At 62.5% G+C, this 27,939-nt stretch overlaps 1 protein-coding gene across 4 annotated transcripts; it reads left to right on the top strand.

The window, feature by feature from the left end:
* On the top strand, positions 1–27,666 carry HNF4G (hepatocyte nuclear factor 4 gamma). 4 transcript variants are annotated; one of them, XM_029068165.2, is made up of 10 exons: positions 1–199; positions 6,948–7,119; positions 16,666–16,760; positions 17,554–17,660; positions 18,118–18,276; positions 19,236–19,323; positions 20,883–21,035; positions 23,418–23,654; positions 24,711–24,896; positions 26,915–27,666. In XM_029068165.2, the coding sequence occupies exons 1-10, from the start codon at positions 82–84 to the stop codon at positions 27,034–27,036; spliced, it is 1,437 nt and encodes a 478-aa protein (XP_028923998.1). In that variant the 5' UTR covers positions 1–81; the 3' UTR covers positions 27,037–27,666. The 4 variants fall into 4 exon arrangements, with proteins under 4 accessions (XP_028923998.1, XP_028924000.1, XP_028924003.1 ...); XM_029068167.1 differs by lacking the exon at positions 1–199 and adding an exon at positions 571–663; XM_029068170.2 differs by lacking the exon at positions 1–199 and adding an exon at positions 2,355–2,541.
* The last annotated feature ends 273 nt before the right edge of the window (positions 27,667–27,939 follow it).

The following is a 27,939-nucleotide window of genomic DNA, read 5'->3' as shown; positions in this document are numbered from 1 at the left end:
AGCCCCGAGTCCCCGAGAGCTCACGGGGCCCGGGAGGCCCTCGGCTGCCGCGGGGAGCGGGAGGGGGTCGGCCCCCGGCCGATGATGAGGGTGTCGGAGCCGATGCTGGACATGGACGTGGCCAGCTACGGCGAGGCCCTGGACCCCTCCTACACCACCCTGGAGTTCGAAACCATGCAGATCCTCTACACGTCGGGCGGTGAGTCTCCCCGGCCCCGGGTCGGAGGCCGGACGGACCGGGCGGCGGCGGGCCCGGCCCCGGTCCGCTCCCCGTCTCCCGGGCCGCGGTCACGTCGGGGTCACCCCGGGCCTCCGGCCGCTCCCGCCGGTCCGTCGACCGCCCCGATCGGCCCCCGGCTCCCCCGGCGCTCGGAACGGCGCCCGGCACGTAGCGGGCGCTCAACGGATCCCCGGTTATCATTATCGCCGTTGAGCGGCGGAGGCCTCTCCCTCCCCGGGGGGTGACCCGCGCTGTCCGGTCCCCCCCGGACTAATATTTAGCCACCGACGGTGTTTGTCTAGCGTAACATTTTAACTCGGAGGGAGGTCGGAAACGTTTAGGGTCACGTCTCCGCGAAATTCCGCCGCCCCGGCGTCCTGGAAAAGGGGCGCGATGCCGGATCGCCCCCGGCCGCCCCCTCCGAGGACTCCGCCGGGAAACCGGTTCGGGAAGAGCGACCGTCGGATCCGGGGGCTCGGTCTCGATGGCGTCTGGGGCGGGGGGTCGGCGGGAGGCCGGTCCCGCGGGAAGAGAGGGACGGCCGGAGAGAGTGGGGACGGGGACCGTCTCCGTCAAGCGCTCGTTTTGTGCGGCGCGTCCCGTGGAGCTGTCGCCGCGTGGTCTTTTTAAGACGCGGGATAAAGCCGAACGTCTCTCCTGGGAAAACCCGCGGGCTGAGATCCGGGCGGTCGATGGGGAGAGAGGGATCTCTCACGTCTGTTCTGCGGGAAGTAGAGTTTCCCACATCGGTCTCTCCGGCCGTTTCTCCGTTCGTTCCGCCGTGTTTTGGGAGGGAATCGGATTCAGCCGGGGGACGCTTCCTTAAAGTGGTTCCCCGGCTCACCCGGGCGGGTTTGGTTTTTATTTTTTTACCTCAGACCGGATTTCGTGGCTCACCTGGCCGGGTTTTTTTTTTTTTTTTTTTTAACTTCAGAAGGACTTGGAAAATCGGGAAGGGCCCGTAGCCGGGATCGTAAATGAGCCCGTCCCGTCCGGTGGGCGCTGTACCGAGCGCTGGGGAGAGGGCGGTGGACTCGGTAGACACGCTCCCCGCTGACGGGGGAGCTAACCGTCTGCTACGTGCAGAGCACTGCGCTGAGCGCTCGGGAGAGGGTAGACACGTTCCCTGCCCCGTGGGCGTTGACCGTTTTCGGAGCTCTGTACCGAGCGCTTCGGAGAGGCCGTGAGAGTTGGTAGGCGTGATCCCCGTCCTCCGGGACCTTCTGACCTACTGGTGCGGGGCGCTGTACCGAGCGCTTGGGAGATGACGGGAGAGCCACCGTAATAATAACGATGGCGTCTGTTAAGCGCTTACCGTGGGCCGAGCGCTGGGGTAGGTGCAGGGCGATCCGGTGGGCCCGCGTGGGGCTGACGCTTGGAACCCCCATTCTCCAGATGAGATGACCGAGGCCCGGAGAATAATAATAATGTTGGTATCTGTTAAGCGCTCACTACGTGCCGAGCACCGTTCTAAGCGCTGGGGGAGACACGGGGGAATCGGGTCGTCCCACGTGGGGCTCACGGTCTTCATCCCCATATTACGGATGAGATAACCGAGGCCCGGAGAAGTGAAGTGACTCGCCCAGGGTCACCCAGCGGACAGGCGGCGGAGGCGGGATTAGAACCCACGTCCTCTGACTCCCAAGCCCGGCCTCTACCCACTGAGCCGCGCTGCTTCTCTTAGAAACCCTGCCCTCGAGAAGCTCATAGTCGATGGGGGTGAGGGAAACCTAAAATAAATTACGGGTCGCGGGGGGAGGGAATAGAATCTTGGCCCAGAGGAAGCGCTTAGCAAACACCGGCGCTTAGAACGGTGCTTGGCACAGAGTAAGCGCTTAACGGATACCATCATTATAAGGGAAGCAGCGTGGCTCAGCGGAAAGAGCGCGGGCTTGGGAGTCGGAGGTCGCGGGTGCTAATCCCGGCTCCGCCGCTGGTCGGTTGTGTGACCTTGGGCAAGTCACTTGACTTCTCTGTGCCTCGGTCACCTCATCCGTCAAACGGGGATAAAAAAAACGGCGAGCCCCACGTGGGACCGCCTGATCACCTGGTATCCCCCAGCGCTTAGAACAGTGCTTTGCACGTAGTAAGCGCTTAACAAACACCACGATTATTATGATTATGCTTATTGAGGGCTTTGGGGGGGAGAGAGTGGGGTGAATAGCCAAGCGCTTTGGGGGTGATGATTCACGTGAACAGCCGAGGCGGAAAGGCCGTGACGGGAGGGAGACCACAGAGTCGGTCCGTCGACCCTCTCCTTGAGCGCTCACTGCGGAACGCTGTGCTGAGCACTCGGCAGAGGACACCGTAACAATAAATCGGTACGATATAACAATAAAGAGACACGGTCCCCGCCCACAGTGAACTTACAGTCTGGAGTTGGAAGTTAGGAAGGTTCCCGTGCTTAGAACGCTTCCCGGCCCACAATAGGCACTTAACGAGAACCGGCATCGTTATTTTTATTATTATTTTTATTCCTTGAGACTCTTGAGTGGGAAGAGAAGCCGCCCTGTCTGCTGCGTGAGCTTGGGCAAGTCACTTCACTGCTCTGGGCCTCAGTTTCCTCATCCGGAAAGTGGGGATGGGGACCGTGAGCCCCACGGGGGACCAGCGCTTAGTACGGTGTCCGGCGCGGAGTAGGGGCTCAACAAATAGCACGCGGGTTAGTCTCGGTAGAGTCGGTCAGTGAATCGCATTTATTGAGCCCTCGCTGAGCACCGTACTGAGCGGCCGGGGGAGTCCAGTACGACGATAAGCGGCCACGGTCCCTGCCCGCAGGGAGCTCGCGGTCTGGGGTGGGAAGTTAAGATGGTTTTTTGAGACTCCACCTTGTCTGCCGTGTGACCTTGGGCGAGTCGCTTCTCTGGGCCTCAGTTCCCTCATCTGTCCAACGGGGGTGGAGACCGGGAGCCCCGCGGGGGACGGGGACCGTGCCCGCCCCGCTTTGCCCGGATCCGCCCCAGCGTTTAGAACAGCGTCCGTCACACGGGAAGCGCTGAACGAGTCCCGCCGGGGTCCCTCGGCAGACCCAAAGCGAGAACCTTCACAGCCTTCCCGCCTTCACCCTCTCCCGCATCCCACTCGGCCGCGGGGGGGCCCCCCCCCCCCCCCCCCCCCCGGCTCGTATCTACTGAGCGCTTCTTCCGTGCAGAGCAGCGTGCCGAGCGCTCGGGAGAGTACGATCGGACGGAGGCGGTAGACGGGAAGGCAGAGATTAATTCAGAGGAAAATCGTGATGTCCCGGCTCTCTCCGCCCCTTGGGAAAACGCGAGGGAACGGATCCAGGCCCGAGCCCATCGGCCCATCACCCGGCGGCGTCTGTCGAGCGCTGACAGCGTGCAGAGCGCTGTGGTAAGCGCTTGGGAGAGGACAGCAGGACAGGGTTGGTAGACGAAGTCGCCGCCCACGAGGAGCTTCCGGGGCAAGGGGACTCACGGTGTAAGAAGGAGGGAGTGAAAGGGTGGTCATCCCCATTTTGCAGATGTGGAAACTGAGGCCCCAGAGAGTCGACGCGCAAGCCCGAGCTCGCCCAAGGGCCAGCTTTGTCCAAAAAAAAAGGGGAAACGGGGCAGCTTCTCCGATGCGCGGAGCCACGTCGGACGGTTTCTCTTTAAATGCCCATCGTATCTACTGAGCGCTTACCGCGTGCGGCGCGCTGGGCGGATTCATTCATTCAGTCGGATTCACTGAGCGCTTCCTCTGCGCGGAGCGCTGGACTAACCCTTCAGCAACGAGGAGGGACCTTCCCCGCCCACACAGGGCACGGGATCTAGGAGGGGGGTGACAGGTATCAAGACAAGTCAGGTTTTGATCGACAGTATCGGTGTAAATAGATAGAATTATAGAGATATCCGGACGATGCAACGATAAAGAGACGCGTTCCCCGCCCGCAACGAGCTTCCGGTCTAGAGGAGGGAAAGACAGTAAAGAGGGGGAACGAATCAGGAGTCGAGAGTGCCTTCTCACCATTTTGGGAAGCGGCGCGGCTCGGGGGCAAGAGCCCGGGCTTGGGAGTCCGAGGTCATGGGTTCGAATCGCGGCTCTGCCACTTGGCAGCTGCGGGACGGCGGGCGAGTCACTCCTCTGGGCCTCGGGGACCTCATCTGTCAAATGGGGATGAAGGCCGGGAGCCTCACGTGGGACGACCCGATGACCCGGTATCTACCCCGGCGCTTAGGACGGTGCTCTGCACGTAGGAACGATTATTATTTTACTGATGGAGAAACTGAGGCTCAGAGAGGTTGACCGAGTTGCCTCGACGCGGCCTAGGGGATCAGGGGTCGAGAGATCCGGGCCCCACTCCCGGCTCCAACCTCGCCCTGCCGCGCGACCTCGGGCAAATCACCGGACCTCTCTGGGCCGCCCCGGAAAATGGGGAGACGAAACCCGCTCCCCCCGAGGCTGGCGCGGGGCTCGGCACAGACCGCTTCGGCTCGTTCCGGGCGGGGGACGTGACCGCCGATCCGGTTGCGTCGGACCCTCCCGGGCGCTCGGTAAGGGCTCGGTGAAGCCCGTCGACGGACCGACCGGTAGGTGAGCGACACTGGCCGACGGGCGGCGGAGCTGGGATCTGAACCCAGGCCCTCCGACTCCGGGGACCCCGGCGGCGATCTGGGAGAGTCTCTTCGATGGGGAGATTGTGCGGCCCCCAAAGCTCCGCCGGACGTCTGTGCGGGCGTCAGCTATCGCAAGGCCCGCGCGCCTGGGTGAGTCATTCAGTCAGTCAGCGGATGCTATTTACCGAGCGTTCCCAGCATGCGGAGCGCTGTACCGAGCGCTCGGAAGAGCACGACAGAATCGGTAAAAAATAAATAAGAACGGTGGCATTTGTTAAGCGCTTACTACGTGCAAAGCACCGTTCTAAGCGCTGGGGGGATACGAGGCAATCGGGACGTCCCCCGTGGGGCTCACGGTTTTTAAGCCCCGTTTTCCAGGTGAGGTCACCGAGGCCCAGAGAAGTGAAGCGACGTGCCCAAAGTCACACGGCTGGCCGGCGGCGGAGCGGGGGCTCGAACCCGTGACCTCGGTTGCCACCGAGCCACGCTGGTAGACGCGATCTCTGCCGTCGTGGGGCTCCCGGTGTGGCAGGGGAGGCAGAAATCGGTCAGTCCATCGATCGATTGTCTCTGCGGAGCGCCTACGGCGTGCAGAACACTCTGCCGAGCGCTTGGAAGAGTACGATATAACGGAGTATCCGGCCGCAGCGAGCAGAATAATAACAATGTCGGTATCTGTAAAGCGCTCCCTATGTGCCGAGCACCGTTCTAAGCGCTGGGGGAGACACGGGGTCATCGGGTCGTCCCCCGTGGGGCTCCCGGTCTTCATCCCCATTTTCCAGATGAGGTCACTGAGGCCCAGAGAAGCGAAGTGACTCGCCCACAGTCACCCGGCTGACAAGCGGCAGAGCCGGGATTCGAACCCATCACCTCCGACTCCCAAGGCCGGGCTCTCTTCGCCGAGGTGACCGACGTTAAGAGCAATGAAAATAAACGATGGATCGGTACACAAGGGCGGCGAGGCTGAGGGCGCGGTGAATAAAGGGCTGAATAAATTAGAATTAATTACAAGTAGAGCATTAACGAGATACACACGGGAGTGCGTAGGCACCGCAGAAGGGACAGGGAGGGGACGTAATAATAATAATAATGAGAATAACGATGGTATTCGTTAAGCGCTTACTACGTGCCGAGCACCGTTGTAAGCGCTGGGCCAGACACGGGGTCGTCGGGTTGTCCCCCGCGGGGCTCCCGGTCTTCATCCCCCTTTTCCAACCGGGGGGAACTGAGGCCCAGAGGAGTGAAGCGGCCCGCCCCGGGGCCACCCGGCAGACGAGTGGCAGAGCCGGGATTAGAACCCAGGTCCTCCGACCCTAATCCCGGCTCCGTCCCTCGTCGCCGGCGCGAGGCGAGTCAGGGAAGGCTTCCCGGAGGAGCTGCCATGTCGGGAGGGAGGTCAGGCGGGGTCAGGGGGCGGCTCCCTCCCGCACCCCCGACCACCCCCCGGCCGGCGATGACCTCGGTCCGGGGCTCCGCACGTGGCAAGCGCTCACTAAGTACGATCGATCGAACGAACGACCTCGATCGAATGAAGGAACGACCGCAACCCTCCTCTCCTCCCGCTCCCTTCTGCGTCGTCCGGCCCGCTCCCTTTCTTCAATCCCCCCTCCCCGGCCCACGCCGCTCAGGTCCGCGTCTGCCATTTATTTATGAACGTTCATATTAATTCCTTCCTGAAGTCAATCGTATCGATCGGGCGCTCACCGCGCGCGGAGCGCCGCACCGAGCGCTCGGAGAGTACGGTAGAGCGGTAAAGAGAGACGATCCCCGCCCGTCGTGTCTGTCTCCCCGACTCGAGGTCGTAAGCCCGCCGCGGGCGGGCAGCGTGTCCGTTGGTCGCTGCGCCGTCCCCTCCCGGGCGCCCCGTCCGGCGCTCCGCGCGCCGCGGGCGCTCGGCATCCTCCGGCGGTAGCTACCGAGCGCCCACCGTGCCGAGCCCCCGGGAAGGTACGACCGTCGGGGACGCGGTTAGACCGTGAGCGCGTCATCGGGCGGGCATGGTCTCTGTTGCCCGGTCGGTCGGTCCGGCGCTCTGCACTTCGGAAGCGCTCGCTAAATACTACGGGATGAAGTCCCGGCCCACGAGGAGCCACAGGCGGACGGGACCGAGCGGCCGACGGCGCAGGAGGGCCGGCCCCGACCTCATCCTCCTCTTCCTCTTGGTCCGGCAGAGGGGGCGTCCCTGGATCCGGCCGGCATGAATCCGTCCGACCCCGGCGCCAACGGTCTGTGCGCCATCTGCGGGGACCGGGCCACGGGCAAGCACTACGGGGCCTCCAGCTGCGACGGCTGCAAGGGCTTCTTCCGGCGCAGCATCCGCAAGAGCCACGTGTACACCTGCAGGTAGGCCGCGCGGCCGACGGCCCCCGCCCCCGGACCCCCGGCGCCCGGGTGGGTGGACCCCGAGGGCGGGTGGACCCCCAGGAGGAGGGACCGCGAGGCGGACGGACCCCGGGGATGGTCGGGCCCCAGGGGCGGGTGGAACCCCAACGACGGAGGGACCCCGAGGACGGACGCCGAGAGCGGGTGGACCCCCGAGGATGGGTGGATCCCGAGGACGGATGGACGCCGAGAGCGGACGGACCCCGAGGACGGGTGGACCCCGAGGGCGGGTGGACCCCGAGGCTGGGTGGACCCCGATGGTGGTTGGACCCTAAGGGTGGATGAGCCACCAGGATGCATGTACCCCGACGGTGGATGGACCCTAAGGGTGGATGGACCCAGAGAGCGGATGGACCCCCCGGGGTGAATGGACACCCCCCCCCCCGCCAAGGAGGGATGGACCCCGAAGGGGGGCGGACCCCGAGGACGGATGGACCGCCAGGGTGGACGGACCCCGTGCCCGGACGCAGGCCGGGGCTCACCGGGCCGGGGAGCGGGATGGGGAGAGGGTCCAGCGGGAGGGGCGGGAAGAGGGCCGAGGGGCGGGGCGGGAGGGCGACGCCTTCCGCCCCCGGGAATTCGTCGCCAGGCGATCGATCGATCGGTCGGGGAGATTGATTATCCGCTGTGCGCAAGAGCACGTACAGAGCACTGTGCTGAACGCTTGGGAGAGGACAATGGAGGTAGCAATAATAATAATAATGTTGGTACTTGTCAAGCGCTTACTCCGCGCGGAGCGCCGTTCTAAGCTCCGGGGGAGATACGGGGTCATCGGGTCGTCCCGCGGGAGGCTCACGGTCTCCGTCCCCATTTTTCCAGATGAGGGGACCGAGGCCCAGCGAAGTGAAGTGACTCGCCCACGGTCCCACAGCTGACAAGTGGCAGAGCGGGGATCCGAACCCCTGACCTCTGACTCCCAAGCTCGGGTCCTTTCCGCCGAGCCCCGCCGCTTCCCCGGTAGTACCTGCGACCTTCCCTCCCGAGGGGTTTCCAGTCTACCGCGTGCTGAGCGCCGTACCGAGCACTTACTTCTCAGGGTACGGTAAAGTGAGTAGAGAGGATCCCTGCCCTCGAGGAGCCTCCAATCTACCCTGTGCCGGGCGCTGTACTGAGCGCTTGGGAGAGGTGCCGCCGCCCTCCGGAAGCTTAGAGTCTACCGTGTGCAGAGCACTGTGCTAAGCTCTCGGACGGGTTCGACAGAGTGAGCGGACGGGATCCCACCCCTCGAGGAGCCCCGCCCCTTTGCCGTGTGACCCTGGGCGAGTCCCTTCCCTTCTCTGGGCCTCCCTTCCCTCCTCCGGAAAACGGGGACCGAGACCGTCGGCCCCACGGGGGACCCGGGCCGCGTCCAACCCGATGGTCTTGGCTCGGCCCCGGGGCTCAGTACAGCGCCCGGCACGTAGTAGGCGCTCACCGGGCGCCGCGGTCATCTTTATCATCACGGCGACGACCTCGGGCGGCTGCCCCGAGGGGTGGGGGACGAGGGACGGCGCCCGGATTCGGTTCATTCAGTCGTACCTGTCCATCGCTTACGTGCGGAGCACCGTACTAAGCGCTTGGAACGGGCGGTTCGGCGACAAGAGACGGATTTAGGGGCCCTAACCCGCCCCCCGAACCCGGAGTTGGCCAGGCGGGCCCGGAAGATCCCTCAAACGGTAGCCGGCTGGGCCGGTGGCTAATGGAAGCCATCGCCCTCCCTGTCCTCGTCCCCCTTCGCCCCCCCCCCCCCCGCCCTCGTTTCACCCCCGCCTTCCCAGCGCGGAGTTGGCGGCTCCGGCGCCGACTATCTATGGAACGTTGGAGCGGGGCGACTCGGGGCCAAAGTCTAAAGGTGGCCCATGGCTCGGGTCTGGGTTTTTTATCGTATTCGTCAAGCGCCAGGTACCGTATCAAGCACTGGAGCGATCGGGATGATAACCGCCGTGGTATTTCCGAAGCACTCGCTGCGTACCGGACGCTGGGGCGTGGATTCGTTCCTCCGTATTCGGTCGAACCTAATTTAATAATGGTATCTGTTACGCGCTTACTCGGTTCTGAGCGCCGGGGGAGATACGGGGTCATCGGGTCGTCCCCCGTGAGGCTCCCGGTCTTCATCCCCATTTTACAGTTGAGGTGACCGAGGCCCAGAGAAGCGAAGCGACTCGCCCACGGTCACCCGGCTGCCGAGTGGCGGAGCCGGGATTCGGACCCTGGACCTCCGACTCCCGAGCCCGGGCCCTTTCCGCTGAGCCGCGCTGCTTCTCTGATCATTCGATCAGTGGCATTTATTGAGCGCTCACGGTGCGCAGGGCGCTGCACTGAAAGAACGATGGGATTTGTGAAGCGCTTACTTTGCGCCGAGCACCGTTCCAAGCGCCGGAGGAGACACAGTAATAGTAATAATTATAATAATAATAATAATAGTTGGTATTCGTTAAGCGCTTACCCTGTGCCGAGCACCGTTCTAAGCGCTGGGGTAGACGCAGGGGAATCGGGCCGTCCCCCCGTGGGGCTCCCGGTCTTCATCCCCATTTTCCAGATGAGGTCACCGAGGCCCAGAGAAGCGAAGTGACTCGCCCACAGTCACCCGGCTGACGGGTGGCGGAGCCGGGATTCGAACCCACGACCTCGGACCCCCGAGCCCGGGCTCTTGCCACTGAGCCACGCTGCATCAGGTGGTCCCACGTGGGGCTCTCGGCCTTCACCCCCCATTTTCCAGTTGAGGGAACCGAAAAGTCCCAGACAAGTCAAGCGACTGTGTGACCCGGTCACACGGGGGACGGGTGGCGGAGCCGGGATTCGAACCCACGACCTCTGACTCCCGAGCCCGGGCTCCCGCCGCTGAGCCTCGCTGCTGCCCGAGCACCGTACTAAGCGCTCGGGAGAGCATGATACGAGTTGGCCGCCACCTTCCCTGCCCAAGAGGGGCTTCTGAAGGGAAAACCACACCCCCGCACAAGCTCCGGTGAGGGAGCCCGGGACGGGAAGTCGGGGGAACTGGGTTCTAGTCCCGCCCCCGCCCCGACCTGCTGGGTGACCTCGGGCGAGTCACTTCATTTCCCTGCCTCAGCTTCCTCATTCTCCTTCGATTTCCTCCTTTCTCCTCAGTTGGTCCAGTGGTCAGCTCCTCGGGAGAGAAGCAGCGCGGCTCAGCGGAGAGAGCCCGGGCTTGGGAGTCGGGGGTCCTGGGTTCGAATCCCCGCTCTGCCACTTGCCAGCTGGGTGACTGCGGGCGAGTCACTTCACTTCTCTGGCCCTCGGTTCCCTCATCTGGAAAACGGGGATTAACCGTGAGCCCCGCGGGGGACGACCCGGTGACCCTGTATCTCCCCCGGCGCTCAGAACGGTGCTCGGCGCATAGTAAGCGCTTAACCAATACCAACGTTATCGTTATTATCCTCTTTGCCTCAGTTTCCGCATTTGGAAAACGGGGATTCGGCGCCTGTTCTCCCCAGGAGCCCCAAGCGTGACGGGGACCGTGTCCAACCCCGTTGACCTTCGCTTGGCACATAGCGAGCGCTTCAAAAACACCGTGATAATAATGATTATCACTGTGAAGTTTGCCAAGAATAATTCCTCCGGCCATTGCCCCGGGGACTTGCGTTTCGCATCACAGGACCGATAACTGCGGCGTTTATTAGGCGCTCACTAAGCGTCGGGCTCGGTCCTAAACCCGAGAAGCAGCGTGGCGTAGTGGATAGGGCACGGAGGCTGGGAGTCAGCAGGTCCTGGGTTCTAATCCCGGCTCCGCCCCTTGTCTGCTGGGTGACCTGGGGAGGTCGCTTCACCTCTCCGGGGCCTCAGTTTCCTCATCTGTAAACTGGGGATCGAGACCGCGAGCCCCACGTGTGGGACCGCGACTGTGTCCGACCCGACCTGCCTCCATCGACCCCAGCGCTCAGTACGGCGCCCGGCGGGTGGCGGGCGCGTGATAGATACCATCATTACTATTTTTATCATTAAATGCCGGGGTAGATGCGGGATAATCAGGTCGGACCCAGCCCTCGTCATCCCAAACGGGACTCGCCCGCTAAGTAGGAGGGACGACGGGGATCGAATCCCCATTTTCCGGAGGAGGAAACCGAGGCCCAGAGAAGCCGAGCGACTTGCCCGCAACGGCTCCCTGGCGGCGGCGGGATGAGAACTCGGGTCCTCCGCCTCCCCGGCCTGTGCTCCCTCCGCCAGGCCGGGCGGCTGCTTTCACTCGACGGCGCGTGAAAGATCGTCGAAATCCTAAATAGGTCTTGCCCCTGTTAAGGGGATAAAGGCAGAGAGCGAATAGGTACACAGCTATAATGCTATTTATTTACATTAATGAGGGGTATCGAGTTATAATTCTATCTATTTATATTAATGATGGGTATAGATTTATAATTCTATCCGTTTATAGTGATGCCAGTCTACTCCTTTCGACGTCCGTCTCCCTCTTGTAGACCGTGAGCCCGGCGTGGGCAGCGATTGTCTCTCTTTGCTGCCGATCGTACTTCCCAAGGGCTTAGCACGGTGCTCGGCGCACAGTAAGCGCCCAGTAAATACCCCCGAAGGAACTGAACGGATGAAGGAACGAACGCACCCCGGTCGATACGTCTTTAATAATGATAACGAGGGCACTGGTTGAGCGCTCGCCATGTGCCGAGCACCGTTCTCCTCCTCGGCCATCCCTCGCCACCCCCCCCCCCCCAGATCGGCCCGGCTCCCCGAGAATAAGTGAGAGGGGAAATCGGTCTTGGCATATCGATCGATCGATCGATCGATCACTAATGGGTTTATCTCCCTCGCCTGGGTTTCGTGGTACGGGGAGTGTGGAGATTCGAGAGGGAGAGGTTGGATCTCTGTTCAAAGGGCGCTGCACAGAACCGTCCGGCGAAGAAATCTTCGCTCGGGGACGTCACTTCGCTTCTCCGGGCCTCCGTCTCCTCGTCTCTAAAATGGGGATTGAGACCGTGGTCGGGGGATTGGCGGAGCCAGATTCTAATCCCGCTCGCCCGCGGCGCGATCTCCTTTCGCTCTGCCTCACTTTCCTCATCTGTGAGATGGGGATCCGACGCCTGTTCTCCCTCCGGCTTCTAAAGGGTAGGGCCCCGGGCCCGGGTTCTGATCCCGCTCCGTCTGGGCGAGTCACTTCACTTCTCAGTGCCTCGGTTCCCTCATCTGTCAGATGGGGATTAAGGCTTTGAGCCCCACGTGGGGGAGGGACTGTGTCCAACCCGATTATCTCCTTTCTCCCCCAGTGTTCGGTCCGGTGCCTGGCACATAGTAAGCGCTTCACAGGTACCACAATTATCATTATTACTATTACTTAGACCGAGAGCCCCGTGTGGGACAGGGGACGCCCCCGACCCGATTATCTTGTACCTACCCAGCGCTTACTACAGCTTTTTGCCATCAGGTCAGCACTTAGATAGCACGATTACTCATTCATTCGGTCGAATTTACTGAGCGCTTACTGTGTGCAGGGTAGTGTACTGAGCGCTCGGGAGAGGACGGTGTAATAGACAGACACATCCCCTGCCCATAATAACGAGTCAGTCGCTCGGCATTATTACTAGGTAGTGCCGGGAAGACGAGGAGGAGCCGGAGGTGGAGGTGGGGTTATTAATTGAATAACGACGCCGGCATTTCTCCAGCTAAGCTTACTCTGTGCTGGACGCTCAGCCTGACTCGAGGCAGGCAGACCGAGAGGGAGTCTGAGAGGGAGGGAGAGATCAGAGATCTCAATCATTGTTGGCGTCGGTCAGTGGTATCTCCCGGGCGCTTACCAAGCGCAAAAGCAGCCCGGCTTAGTGGAAAGAGCCCCGGCTGGGGAGTCGGAGTCGTGGGGTTCCAATCCCGACCCTTCCGCTTGGCAGCTGGGCGACCTCGGGCGAGTCGCCTAACTTCTCCGGGCCTCAGTTCCCTCATCCGTCAAATGGGGATGGAGACCGGGAGCCCCGCGTGGGACCACTTGATGACCGTGCATCTCCCCCAGCGCTGAGAACAGTGCCTGGCACGCAGTGAGCGCTTAACCGACACCAGCATCCTTATTATTCATTCATTCCGTCGTAACTATTGAGCGCTTACTATGTGCAGAGCACTGTACTAAGCGCTTGGAATGGACAATCCGGCATCAGATAGAGACCATCCCCGCCCAGCGGCGGGCTCGCGGTCTCGACGGGGGAGACCGACAACGGAACGAAGCAAGTATTAGCACTGACGAGTCGGTATCATTATTTATTACTAATTGGGAGTCGGGGGTCACGGGTCCGAATCCCGGCTCCGCCACTTGTCAGCCGGGGGACTGTGGGCGAGTCACTTCACTTCTCTGCGCCTCAGTGACCTCATCTGGAAAATGGGGATGAAGACCGTGAGCCTCACGTGGACAACCTGATACCCAGCGCTTAGAACAGCGCTCTGCACAGAGTAAGCGCTTAACAAATACCAACATTATTATCATTATTACTGCTATTATTATCACCTGTCAGCTGTGTGACTGTGGGCGAGTCACTTCACTTCGCTGTGCCTCGGTGACCTCATCTGTCAAACGGGGATGAAGACCGGGAGCCTCCCGGGGGGGGCCACCCGATGACCCCGTGTCTCCCCCGGCGCTTAGAACGGTGCTCGGCCCATAGCGAGCGCTTAACAGACACCGACGCTGTCATGAGTAGGGCAGCGCTCTGCGCGCAGCGAGCGCTCAATCAACGCGCGGTCGAACGAAGGAGCGGTGAGCGGGCAGGGCCCTCGGGATGGATTCCAGGGGGACGGGGCGACGGAGGCGGGTCGGCCGTTAAATTTGGAGGTGGGGAGGGTGTTCGGTTCACAGGTGAGGGGGGCAGGAGTGCCGAACCCGGCAGCTGCGGGGCTATAAAAGGGAGAGATTAGCCACTGACCCGGGAGGGCCTCCTGGGGGAGATGCCTATCAGCCTCCGTGCTGGCCGCCGGCCACCGCGGGGACCTTCCCCCTCCATTTCGGGGACCTGCAGAGTGACATCCTTGAAATGGTGTCCCCCCCCTTCGCCCTCCCCGCCGCTCTTGGGGAAGACCGTTCTTTCGTCCGCATTTCTAATAATAATCATGTTGGGCTCACAGTCTCCATCCCCATCTGACAGACGAGGGAACTGAGGCCCAGAGAAGCGAAGTGACTCGGCCGCAGTCAAACAGCTGCCGAGCGGCGGAGCCGGGAGTCGAACCCGTGACCTCTGACTCCCAAGCCCGGGCTGTTTCCGCTGAGCCGCGCTGCTTCTCTCATTGAGCACCTACTGCTGCAGAGCACTGTACTAAGCGCTTGGGAGAGGACACGCAACAGTGATAATCGTGATGTTGGGGTTTGTTAAGCGCTCACTATGGGCAGAGCACCGTTCTAAGCGCTGGGGGAGATACGGGGTCACCGGGCCGTCCCACGTGAGGCTCACGGGCTTCATCCCCTTTTGACAGATGAGGGAACCGAGGCCCGGAGAAGTGAAGTGACCCGCCCACAGTCACCCAGCCGCCGAGCGGCGGAGCCGGGATTCGAACCCGTGACCTCTGACTCCCAAGCCCGGGCTCTTTCCACTGAGCCGCGCTGCTTCTCTTACACATTCCCTGCCCGCAGGGAGCTCACAGTCCAGAGAGGGGAGAGACATTCATTCATTCATTCACTCAATAGTATTTATTGAGCGCTTCCTCCGTGCAGAGCACTGTACTAGGCGCTCGGGAAAGCTGGGTACGACAATAAACCGCGACATTCCCGGCCCGCGTGGAGCTCACGGCCCGGAGAAGGGGAAGCAGGCCTAGCGGAAAGGGCCCGGGCCCGGAAGTCAGAGGACGTGGGTTCTGATCCCGGCTCTGCCCGCTTGTTTGCCGTGCGACCTCAGCCAAGTCGATCGGCTTCTCTGGGCCTCGGTTACCTCCTCTGTAAAATGGGGATTGTGAGCCGCGCGGGGGACGGCGACTGCGTCCAACTCGATCTGCTTGCATCCACCACGGTGCTCGGCGCCTAGTGAGCGCTCAACGGACGCCGTCGTCGTCGTCACTGTCGTTACCGTCAAGTACTGTGCTAAGCGCCGGGATAGACCCGAGATAATAATGTCGGTATCTGTTAAGCGCTCACTATGTGCCGAGCACCGTTCTGAGCGCTGGGGGAGACGCCGGGGAATCGGGTGGTCCCACGTGAGGCTCACGGTCTTCATCCCCATTTTCCAGACGAGGGAACTGAGGCCCAGAGAAGCGAAGTGACTCGCCCACAGTCACCCAGCCGACGAGTGGCAGAGCCGGGAGCCGAACCCGTGACCCCTGACCCCCGAGCCCGTGCTCTTTCCACTGAGCCACGCCGAGATGATCGGGTCCCGCGGGAGGTTCACAGCCGAAGTGCGGGGGAGACGAGGTCTTGGCTCCCCATTTTGCAGACGAGGGAACTGAGGCCCAGAGAAGCCAAGTGACTCGCCCAAGGTCACCCAGCGGGTCCACAGCAGACCCGGAATTAGAACCCAGGTCCTCTGCCTCCCAGGCCCGGGCTTTTTCCACTAGGCCACGCTATTTCTTGGCTCAGGATAGCGTCCTGGTCATTCGGTCCGTTATATTTATCGAGCGCTTACCGTGTGCGGAGCGCTGAACCGAGCGCTTGGGGGAGGACGGCAATAAACATTAAAAATAGAATAAAAATTAAGACTGTGAGTCCCATGCGGGACAAGGACCGCGTCCAACCCGACGATTTTGTTTCTACCCCAGCGTTTGACATACAGTAAGCACCTGACAGATACTGTTATTATTATTGCTAATAATAATCATAGACACACTCCCCTCCCTTCTTGGTGACATTTGTTAAGCCCTTACTATGTACCAAGCACTGTTCCAGGCGCCGCAGTAGATACAAAGTAATCAGGTCGTCCCACGTGAGGCTCACAGTCTTCGTCCCCATTCGACAGATGAGGTCACTGAGGCCCCGAGAACCGAAGCGACCCGCCCGAAGTCGCCCGGGGGACGAGCGGCGGAGCCGGGATTAGAACCCACGGCCTCGGACTCCCAAGCCCGGGCTCAATCCACTAAGCCACGCTGCTTCTCTTTAATAACAACGTTGGTATCCGCTAAGCGCTCACTACGTGCAGAGCGCCGTTCTAAGCGCCGGGGGAGACGCGGGGTCATCGGGCTGTCGCACGCGAGGCTCCCGGTCTTCGTCCCCATTTTCCAGATGAGGTCACTGAGGCCCAGAGAGGTTAAGTGGCCTGCAGTCAGCCAGCTGCCAAGTGGCAGAGCCGGGATTCGCACCCATGACCTCCGACGCCCAAGCCCGGGCTCTTTCCACCGAGCCCCGCCGCTGCTCTAGCGTTTCTAAGCCCCCCGACCCGAATGCGTCGTTTTATCGTCCGTCTCCCCTCTTCTGGACTGGGAGCCCGGCGTTGGGAGCGTTGGACTTTCCAAGCGTTCGGTACGGTGCTCCGCACACAGTAAGCGCCCGATAAGTACGATCGAACGAACGAATGAGGCGTCGAAGCCGTTTATCGTCCCGACGGGGCCGAGGGGGCCGGGCGGGGAGGGGCCACCGCGACGACCTCGTCCCCTCGTTTCCGTGGCCAGGTTCAACCGGCAGTGCGTGGTCGACAAGGACAAGAGGAACCAGTGTCGATTCTGTCGCTTGAAAAAGTGCTTCCGAGCGGGGATGAAGAAAGAAGGTGAGGCCCGCCGCTGCCTTTGCGACCCTGGGTCGGTGGAGAGTCGTACCCATGACAGTATGGTATTCGTTAAGCGCTCACTACGTGCCAGGCGCTGTACTGAGCGCCGGGGCGGAGACGGGCCGATCGGGTCGGGCGCGGTCCCTGTCCCACGTGGGGCTCACGCTCTGAATCCCCGTTTTACAGAGAAGGGAACCGAGGCCCAGAGAAGCGAATGACGTCGGTATTCGTTAAGCGCTCACTGGGTGCAGAGCGCCGTTCTAAGCGCCGGGGGGGGGGGGGGGGAACGGGGCCGTCGGGCCGGCCCACGTGGGGCTCGCGGTCTTCGCCCCCATCTTACAGACCAGTTAACGAGGCACAGAGAAGAGAAGCGACTTGCCCAAGGTCGCCCACTGGACAAGCGGAGGAGCCGGGATTAATAATAATAACGTCGGTATCGGTTAAGCGCTCACTACGTGCAGGGCACCGTTCCAAGCGCCGGGGGAGATCCGGGGTCGTCGGGTCGGCCCGCGGGAGGCTCACGGTTAATCCCCGTTTTCCGGATGAGGTCGCCGAGGCCCGGAGAAGCGAAGCGACTCGCCCGCGGTCACGCGGCTGGCGAGCGGCTGAGCCGGGAGTCGAACCCACGCCCTCCGACTCCGAAGCCCGGGCCCTTTCCGCCGAGCCGCGCGGCTCCTGTGGGCGGGGAGTGTGCCCGGGCACTCTCCCGAGCATTTAGCACGGCGCTCCGCGCCCCGTAAGCGCTCAGGAAGGACGAGCGAATGAACCCCGTCCGACGCGGGTTCGGTTTCAGCCGTGCAGAACGAACGTGACAGGATCAGCACGAGGCGGACGGCCTCCGACGGCAGTAACATCCCCTCCATCAACACCCTGGCGCAGGCCGAGACCCTCTCCCGCCAGGTAGGCCGAGGACCCCCGCCGGTCCACCCCGACGCCCCCCCCCCCCCCACCCCGGCCCCGAACGTGGAGCCGGGGACCCCGAGCCCCCCGGCCTCCTCCCCGGCCTCCGCCCCGGCCTCTTGGGGCCGTTCCCCGGAGCCGCCGGGACGGATGAGAGGCCAGGCCCGGGTCACCCGGAGGACGGAGGAGGGCCGACGGGGAGGGGGACGGGCCTCGACGCCGTTCGGTGTCCACCCCGGGGTAGGGGACCGGCTCGCGTACGCCGAGCACCGCGTTAAGCGGTAGAGAGCGTGCGATACATGTGGTAGACCCACTCCCTTCCCTTTGGGAGCGTAGGGTCTCCTGCGCGCGGAGCACTGCGCCAAGAGCTGGGGAGGGGGCGGAGCTGGGGACGGGGGAGGCCGGGGCCCGGGCGAGACGCCGTGACGCCGCCCTGGCCGCCCTCCCGGCCGGTCAGATCTCGGGTCCCAGCCCCGGCGTCGGCGCCGTGGACGTCCACCTGAGGAAGGCGGCGGGCATCGCCGACGTCTGCGACTCCATGAAGCAGCAGCTGCTCGTCCTGGTGGAGTGGGCCAAGTACATCCCCGCCTTCTGCGACCTGCCCCTGGACGACCAGGTAGCCGGCCGGGACCCCCGGGACCTCCCCTCCGGCCCCTCCGGGCCTCCCCTCCGGCCTCCGTCTCCGGCCTCCGCCTCCGGCCTTCCCTCCTGCCCGCCCCCTTCGGGCCGCTCTCCGGTCGGATCCTCCGGTCGGCCCCTCCGGCCTCCCCTCCGTCTTCCCCTCCGTCCCGCCCCTCCGGTCGGGTCCTCCGGCCTCCCCTCCCACCTGTCCTCCCGGCCTCCCTTCTGGATAGCCCCCCCCCCGGCCGGCCCCTTGGCCTCCTCTCCATCCCCTTGGCCCCCTCTCCATCCTTCCCTCCGGCCTCCCCACGCGGAGCCTCGCTCCCCGGGAGGCTTCTGAGCCCAGAATTCCCAACTTCCGCGGGGTGGGAGGAGGGGGCGGGACGGAAAACCCTGTCAAGCCGTTCGTTCGATCGCATTTATCGAGCGCTTACCGCGGGCAGAGCGCCGAACCGAGCGCTCGGGAAGTGCCGTCGGGCAACGGACGGAGGCCATCCCTGCCCAACAACGGGCTCAACAGTCTAGAAGGGAGGACTTTACTACCCTGACTCATCTGGGAGACCCGGGTCAAGGAATGACTATTGTCGTTATTGTTATTATTTTCCGGGCCTCGTTTCCCTCGTCTGTAAAACGGAGATGGACACCGAGAGCCCCACACGGGACGGGGACCGGGTCCGCCCTTATTCGCGTGTATCCGCCCCGGCGCTCAGGACGGCGCCCGGCGCCCAGTGAGCGCGCGACGCATCTTCCCGTCGTCGCCCGCCGCGTCACCTCCGACGGGTCACTTCTCCGGGCCTCGTTCCCCCACCCTCAAAACGGGGCGTCCAGTGGGTTCTCCGTCCTGCGGAGACCGCGAGCCCCCGCGGGACCCGGTGATCTCGTGCCCTCCCCCGGCGCTCGGCGCGTCTCCCAGGTAGCCCGGTCCCCACTGACCCGGGGCGTCTCTCCTCACAGGTGGCCCTGCTGAGGGCCCACGCCGGAGAGCACCTTCTGCTCGGCGCCACGAAGAGGTCCATGATGTACAAGGACGTTCTGCTGCTCGGTCAGTGTTGGCCGGGACCCCCCCTTCTCTCGGTCCCTCCCTCCGCCTCCCCGTCCGCTCGCCCCCCTCGCCCCCGGCCCCTCTCCCCGGGGGTGGACGCCTCTCCCTCCCCCACGGATACCCGGAGCCCTCCCGTCCATCCCCACGGGAACGTCCCGGATCTCCGACTCCCGGGCCGGGAGGCGGCGGCCCCTCTGTTCGATCGTGTCCGTCGAGGCGCCTGCCGTGCGCGGAGCACCGTTCTAAGTGCTGGGAGAGCGCGGCAGGACGGCAGACACGACGCGCCGGCCGCCCGCGACGAGCTTACGGTCCGGGGGGGGGCCTCTCGGAATCCTGCAGGTGCCCCGGAGAGCACTCCGCGTGTAATAGATACCGGTACGGCGCTCTGCACGCGGTAGGCGCCCGTTACGGAGCTCTGCCTACACTAGGTGCCCGGTACGGTGCTCCGCACACGCTAGATTCCCAGTCCGGCTCTCAGTACACGCTCGGCGCTCCGTACGGTGCTCTGCACGCAGAAGATGCCCGGTTCGGCTCTCTGCTCACGCTAAGTGCCCACGACAACCCTCTTCACACACCAGGTGCTCAGTACAGCTCTCTGCACACGGGAGGTGCCCCGTACAGCACTCTGCCCACCCTAGATGCCCCGTTCGGTGCTCTGTACATACTAGAGAAGCGGCGTGGCTCGGTGGAAAGAGCGCGGGCTTTGGAGTCAGAGGCCATGGGTTCGAATGCCGGCTCGGCCACTTGTCAGCCGGGTGACTTTGGGCGAGCCACCTCACTTCTCGGTGCCTCGGTGACCTCCTCTGTAAAATGGGGATTAAGACCGTGAGCCCCACGTGGGACAACCGGATTCCCCCGTGTCTACCCCGGCGCTTAGAACGGTGCTCGGCACATAGTAAGCGCTTAACGGATGCCAACGTTATTATTATCAGATTCCCAGTTCAGCTCTCTGCACACGCTAGATGCTCCCAACAGCGCTCTGCACCCCAAAGGTGCCCAGTTCAGCTCTCAATGCTCAGGAGGTGCCCAATACAGCACTCTGCACACACGAGGTGCTCAGTCCAGCCCTCTGCACACGCTAGATGCCCAGCTCAGCACACACTAGATGCCCAGTTCAGCTCTCTGCACTCACTAGGTGCTCAGTACAGCTCTCTGCACACGCTAGGTGCCCAGCTCAGCACACACTAGATGCCCAGTTCAGCTCTCTGCACACACTAGATTCCCCTTGCAGCGCTCTACCCACACCAGATGCCCAGCACGGCGCTCCGCACACACCAGATGTCCAGCACAGCGCTTCGCACGCAGTAGGCAGGCAGCCCAGCACCCTGCCTACTAGAGGTGGCCAGGAGCCCGGTTGGCTGGCGGCGGATGGTCGGGGTCAAAGCCGTCCCCCCCGGTTGACGGGGGTCTCCCCCTCGTCCTGTCTGTCCGTCTCCCCTGATTGTGAGCCCGTCAACGGGCGGGGATCGTCTCTATCTGTCCATTCCAAGCGCTTAGTACACGTAGTAAGCGCTCAATAAATACGAATGAACCCCCCCCGCCCCGACCCCACCGCGCAGGGAACGGCTCCATCGTCCTCCGGAACAGCCCCGAGGTGGAGATCAGCCGGGTGGCCAATCGCGTCCTCGACGAGCTCGTGCGGCCCTTCCAGGAGATCCAGATCGACGACAACGAATACGCCTGCCTCAAGGCCATCGTCTTCTTCGACCCAGGTCTGGGGTCCCGGGAGGGCCGAGGGCAGCGCCGCCCGCCGCCCGCGGGGCGGGATCCGCTCCCCGCCGCCGGGTGACCTTCCGCCGGTCGCTCGACCTCTCCGGGCCTCCGGAAAAAGCGTGACGATAATCCATCGGGCGGTCGCTTAAGCGCTTACTAGGCGGCCGGCACCGTACCGAGCGCCGGGGCGGATCCAAGCGAATCGAGTGGGACGCGGTCCCGCGGCGGGCTCAGAATCGGAATCCCCGTTTTCCAGATTCTGGTCCTCCCGGCCTTTTGGACCGCGAGCCCCGTGTGGGGAAGGGGTCGGGTGGGTGATGGATCCGATCGGCTGCCGATCGATCCATCGATCGTATTTCTGGAGCCCTTACTGGGCGCAGAGCACTGCGGTAAGCGCTTGGGGGAGTAAACTATAACAAGCGGCGGTAGGCGCGTTGCCTTCCCGCAACGAGCTCACAGTCTAATAATGACAATAGCAACTGTGATATCCGATGAGCGCTTAATAATAATAATAATAATAATGTTGGTATCTGTTAAGCGCTCACTACGTGCAGAGCACTGTTCTAAGCGCTGGGGGAGATACAGGGTGATGGGGTCGTCCCACGTGAGGCTCACGGTCTTCATCCCCATTTTACAGAAGAGGGAGCTGAGGCACAGAGAAGTTAAGTGACTTGCCCACAGAGCTGGGATTTGAACTCATGACCTCTGACTCCCAAACCCGGGCTCTTTTCCACCGAACCACGCTGCTTACTAGGTGCCAGGCACTGTTCTGAGCGCCGCTTCGGTTACAAGCCAATCGGGTTGGACACAGTCCTTGTCCCACGCGGGGCTCATGGTCTGAATCCCCATGAGGAAACTGAGGCCCAGAGAAACGAAGTGACCGAGCAGACGAGTGGCGGAGCCGGAATTAGAACCCGGATCCTTCTGACTCCCAGGTCTGTGCTTTATCCGCCAGGTCACGCTGCTTCTAGAGCGGATGAGCCCCAGTGCTAAGCTCAGTGCTTCGCACAGGGTAAGCAGGCAATCAACAGAGCAATAATAACTGGTATTCGAGGGCTCGTTCTGGGACGGCTCAGGCCTGGGAGTCAGGAGGACGTGGATTCTCCTCCTGGATCTGCCATTTGTCTGCTGCGTGACCTTAGAACAGTGCTTGGCGCGGAGCAAGCGCCCAACGGGCACCGTGATTCTTATTATTCATCCATTCGGTCGTATTTATTGAGCGCTTACTGTGTGCGGAGCACTGTATTAAGCGCTCGGGAAAGTCCAACGCGACGATGAACGGTGACGTTAATTACTGCATCGCTTCTCTGGGCCTCGGTAAAACGGGGATCGAGACGGCGAGCCCCACGGGGGACAGGGACCGTGCCCGACCTCGTTCGTTTGGATCCACCCCAGTGCTTAGAACAGTGCTTGGCAGAGAGTCCGTGCTGAACGGGAATCATAATTATTATCATTACATCACTTCTCTGGGTCTCGGTAGAACGGGGATTAAGAGTGTGAGCCCCACGTGGGACGGGGACCGGGTCCAACCTGATTAAGTTGGATCCACCGCAGTGCTTAGAACAGTGCTTGGCACGGAGCAGGCGCTGCTCAATGATCATTATTAATTATCACGTCGCTTCTCTGGGCCGTAAAATGGGGATTAAGAATATGAGCCCCACGTGGGACGGGACCGTGTCCAACCTGATGAGTAAGTTGGATCCACCCCAGTGCTTAGAACAGTGCTGGGCACGGAGCAGGCGCTGCCCAATGATCACTATTAATTGTCACGTCGCTTCTCTGGGCCGTAAAATGGGGATTAAGAATATGAGCCCCACGTGGGACGGGGACCGGGTCCAACCTGATGATTAAGTTGGATCCACCCCAGTGCTTAGAACAGTGCCTGGCACAGAGTAAGCACTTAACAAGTACATAATCATTATCATTATTATTACATCACTTCCCCGGCCCTCCATTTCTTCTCCGGCCAAACTGAAGATCCGTTCTTTCTCATCCTCTTCGGCTGTGGGACGGGGACTGCGTCCGGCCCGATGATCTTGACGATAATAATAATAATAACGGTATTCGTTGAGCGCTTACTACGTGTCAGGCCCCGGGGTGGATCCCAGCTAATCGGGTTGGACGCAGACCCCGTCCCACATGGGGCTCACGCTCTTAATGCCCGTTTTACAGTTGAGGTCACCGAGGCCCGGAGAACCCAAGTGACTCCCCCAAGGTCACCCAGCAGGAAAGGGGCGGAAGGGGGATGAGAAGCCGGGTCCTCTGACCCCCGGGCCCGGGCTCTACCCGCTAGGCCGCGTCGCCTGGACTCGGCGGCTCGGGGTGGTGGGGGTTGGGGTCTCCCGCGGCCGCCCGAGCCCCGTCTCCGCTGGGATTTTTAGATGCCAAGGGTCTGAGCGACCCCCTGAAGATCCGGCGAATGAGGTTCCAGGTCCAGCTGGGGCTGGAGGATTACATCAACGACCGGCAGTACGACTCCCGCGGCCGCTTCGGAGAGCTGCTTCTCCTCCTGCCCGCCCTGCAGAGCATCACCTGGCAGATGATCGAGCAGGTCCAGCTGGTCAAGATGCTGGGCGTGGCCAAGATCGACAACCTGCTCCACGAGATGCTGCTGGGAGGTCCGGGGTCGTCAGAGGAGGGTCCGGGCCGGAGAGGGGTCGGATGGTCCGGGCCGGGGCGCTGAGGCGGGGAGGGAGAGGGGAGAGGCGGGGGCGTGGGTCGGTCTGTGAAGGGTCAGTGGGGGACAGTCAGGGATGGAGAGGGAAGAATTAGGGGGGCTGGTGGTCCGTGTTGGGTCACTGAGGGACAGTCAGGGGTGGAGAAAGGAGAGTCGGGGGGGTGGGATGGTCCGGGAAGGGTCAACGGGGGACGGTCAGGGATGGAGAAAGGAGAGTCAGGGGGTGGGATGGTCCGGGAAGGGTCAGTGGGGGACGGTCGGGGATGGAGAGGGGAGAGTCGGGGGGTGAGCGGTCCATGCTGGGTCACTGGGGGACTCGGGGATGGAGAGGGGAGAGTTGTTGGGGGGGGGGGGAATGGTCCTTGCCGGATCACCGGGGGGTCACTGGGGGACAGTCAGGGACGGAGAGGGGAGAGTTGGGTGAGGGGATGGTCCGTGCTGGATCACTGGGGCGGAGTCAAGGATGGAGAGGGGGGATTCAGGGGAGTCACGGGGTCCGTGCCGAGTGACTGGGGGAGGGTCAGGGATGGGGAGGGGAGAGTCGGAGGTGCCGGGTGGTCCAGCTGGGGTCTCTGCGGAAGAATCAGGGACCGAGAGTGACCCCTGGGCCCAGTCTGGCTTCCATGGCACCGGCCTCTGCCCGCTTAATTCTGAGGAGATGTTCCCAAATCCCGCTCCAAGCGGAATTCTGGGCCCGGCCTGCCGTTCTGTTCTCCCCCACCCCAGGGGAGCGGAGGGAAGTGCAATGGGCAAGGCGGGGCTTTCTGCCGAGCGATCGGTCGACTGTATTCACTGAGCACTTCCTGAGTGCGGAGCACCGTACTGAGCGCTTGGGAGAGGACAATCCCTCTAGACTGTAAGCTCATTGAGGGCAGGGAGTGTAACTGTTTATCGTCCTGGTGTACTCTCCCAAGCGCTTAGTACAGTGCCTGGCACAGAGTAAGGGCTCAATAAATACGATGGAATGAACGAATGACCCTCTCTCTCCTGGCTCCAGGGAAGGCCCCGAGCGCGATGCCAGCGTCCCTGACGCCCGGCTGGCCGTGCCCGCTCCCGGGGGGCGCCCACGACACCGGCCACCTGCACCACCCGGCGGTGCACCCGCACCTGTCCCAGGACCCGCTGACCGGCCAGACCATCCTCCTCGGCTCCATGGCCGCCCCGGTGCCCCCTGACCACCTCCGTAAGTCATCGTCCTGATCCCGATGATAATGACAGCGACGACCGCGGTATTCGTTACGCGCTTACTGCGTGACCGAGAGCCGGGGCGGATACGAGCCGATCGGGTTGGACGCGGTCCCCGAACCGCGTGGCGCTCGCGGTCTCGATCCCCATTTCACGGATGAGGGAACCGAGGCCCAGAGAAGCGGAGAGACTCGCCCAAGGTCAGACAGCAGACGAGTGGCGGAGCCGGGACGAGAGCCCAGGTCCTTCTGACTCCCGGGCCCGGGCTCTACCCGCTGGGCTCACGGTCATAATCCCCATTTTCCAGATGAGGGAACGGAGGCCCAGACAAGGGCAGGCGAGTTGCCCGAGGTCGCACAGCAGACAAGTGGCGGAGTCGGGATTAGAACCCAGATCCTTCTGACTCCCAGGTCCGGGCTTTAGACCCTAGGCCACGCTGTTCCGTTTCCTCCATTCTGAACGCCCGCTCCGCTCAACGTTCCGGCCAGGGACAGAGCCACCCCGGTCCGGCCGGGGTCAAGGCCCCCCCTCGCATCCCGGGGGGTGGGCCCGAGCCTCGGACACGAGGCCGGCGGCCGGATTTGGGGCTGAGAGGCGGGCCTGGGGGTGGGAGGGACGGGGCAGATCACTCGTCCCTACCCCAGCGCTTAAAACGGCGTTTGACGCGTAGTTAGCACCGAACCAATACCATAAAAGGCAACGTGATCGATGCCTACTGTGGCCAACGCTGTACCGAACGCTCAGGAGAGAACGACAGGAGCGTGGCCCGGTGGATAGAGCAGGAGCCTGCAAATCAAAAAGACGTCGGCTCCAGTCCCGGCTCCGCCGCTCGTCTGCTGTGTGACCTTGGGGAAGTCACTTCACTTCTCGGGGCCTCGGTGACCTCGTCTGGAAAACGGGGATTGAGACCGTGGGCCCCACGTGGGCCAGGGACCGTGTCCAACCCGATGACCTTGTATCCGCCCCAGCTCTTCGAACAGCGCCCAGCACACCGTAAACGCTTAACAAATGCCACTGGAAAAGAAAAAATCTCACACTCCCTGCTCTCTAGGTGCTTTCACTCTGCACCCAGCCCCATAAACTCACTGCGGGCTGGGAATGTCTGCTTAATGGTCTACTGTCCTCTCCCAAGCGCTCAGTACAGTGCTCTGCACACAGTAAGCGCTCGATAAATGCTACTGAATGAATAGAATGAATAAACGCCACCGATCGACGGCTCCTGGACCGATCACGTAGCTAGAGGGAAATCTGGAGAAGCAGCACGGTTTAGTGGCTAGAGCCCGGGTCTGCGAGTCAGAAGGTCATGGGTTCTAATCCTCGCTCTGCCTCACGTCTGCTGTGTGACCTTGGGCAAGTCACTTTGCTTCTCTGGCCCTCAGCTACCTCCTCTGTAAAATGGGGACGAAGACTGTGAGCCCCGCGTGGGACAACCTGCTGACTTGCATCTACCCCAGCGCTTAGAACTTTGCTTGGCCCCTAGTAAGCGCTTAACAAATACCATCATTGATGATAATAATAATAATGTTGGTATTTGTTAAGCGCTTACTACGTGCAGAGCGGTGTTCTAAGCGCTGGGGGAGATACAGGGGAATGAGGTTGTCCCACGTGAGGCTCACGGTCTTCACCCCCATTTTACAGATGAGGGAACTGAGGCCCAGAGAAGCGAAGTGACTCGCCCGCAGTCACCCAGCCGACAAGGGGCAGAGTCGGGATGCGAACCCACGACCTCTGACTCCCGAGCCCCGGCTCTTTCCACCGAGCCACGCTGCTTCTCTGATTATTATTATTATTATGTGAGACCGGGACCGTGTCCTGCCTGACTTGAATCTATCCCAGCTCTTAGAACGGTGCCGGGCACCTCGTAAGCTCTAAACAAGTACCGTTATTATGATGATGATGATGATGACTATTAATAAATCTGCCCCTGGGGGGAGCGCTGGGGGAGGGGGTGAGATCTCGGGGCGTCTGCCAAGGCGTCCGCAAGCCGCGACCGTCCCGCCTCTCCTCCCCTTCCAGAGACTCCGGAAACTCCGCTGCCGTCTCCGCCTCAGGGTTCCGGGCCGGACCAGTACAAGATCCCACCCAATCAAGCTTCCGTCATCTCCCACCACGTCCTGCCCAAGCCGAAGCAGTTGTGATGTCCGACGGCCGCGCTTCCCCGACGGGACCCACCTCTCCTACCCGTCCGGGGGGGAAGGGTCCGGGGGGCGGGTGGGGGTTGGTCCGGACCCAGGCGGACGGGCTCCCCTCGTCCCTCGGATTCGGAAAATCCCCCTCCGCGCCCCCCCCCCCCCGGGCCGCGGACGTCTCAATCCCGTGAGAAATAATCTGTAAATAATTCCCCTCCGGTGTCCCCCCGGCCCCAAGACCCGGCACCGGTTCATCAGACACGGACCCGGCACCCGATGAATTATAAACCCGCAGATCAGTCATCGAGGCTCTCGAGGGGAGCAGGGGACGGGGGGAGGGGGCACGGCGAGTCCCGGTTCGTTGCAGACAAGAAGAGAAGTCACTTATCTAGGCGTCCAGCCACCTCTGACCCCACAGGGAAAGACACGGGCCTGTTTCTCGACCGCTAGGCCCAGCCCGGCGGAAATGTGAGGGAGGGTCTGGGCAGGGGAGGGGCTTCGGGTCGGCGGGCAGTGTGGACGAGGGGGCAGGAGCGTGGAACGGGGAATCGATAATGATGACGGCTTCTGTTCAGCGTTTACTAGGCGCCAAGCGCTCTACTAAGCGCCGGGGTGGACAGGAGACCGTCAGGTCCCACGCGGGGCTCACCCAGCGAGAGGGAGGATGGGAAGCGACTCCCCGGTTTTTAGAAGAGGGAACCGAGGCACAGAGGAAGAGCGGTGACCCGTCCAAGGTCACACGGCAGACAAGCGGCGGAGCCGGGATGAGAACCCAGGTCCTCTGGCTCCCAGGCGCGTGGTTTTTCCACTAGGCCATGCTGACCTGACTCTGCTCCTCTGCCTTGCTGTGTGACCTTGGCCGGGTCACTTAACTCTCTGGGCCTGTTTCTACATCTCTACTCTGTGCATCGT

Source organism: Ornithorhynchus anatinus, chromosome 7 (genome assembly GCF_004115215.2).
Source record: "Ornithorhynchus anatinus isolate Pmale09 chromosome 7, mOrnAna1.pri.v4, whole genome shotgun sequence".
Classification (NCBI taxonomy): Eukaryota; Metazoa; Chordata; class Mammalia; order Monotremata; family Ornithorhynchidae; genus Ornithorhynchus; species Ornithorhynchus anatinus.
This window is presented reverse-complemented; position numbering and strand designations above follow the sequence as displayed.

Coding starts and splice junctions, on each gene's coding strand:
- HNF4G (XM_029068165.2), top strand. CDS start 82: ATGATGAGGGTGTCGGAGCCGATGCTGGACATGGACGTGGCCAGCTAC. Junction 21,036..23,417: donor CATCGTCTTCTTCGACCCAG/GTCTGGGGTCCC, acceptor TGGGATTTTTAG/ATGCCAAGGGTCTGAGCGAC. Junction 24,897..26,914: donor GGTGCCCCCTGACCACCTCC/GTAAGTCATCGT, acceptor CTCCCCTTCCAG/AGACTCCGGAAACTCCGCTG.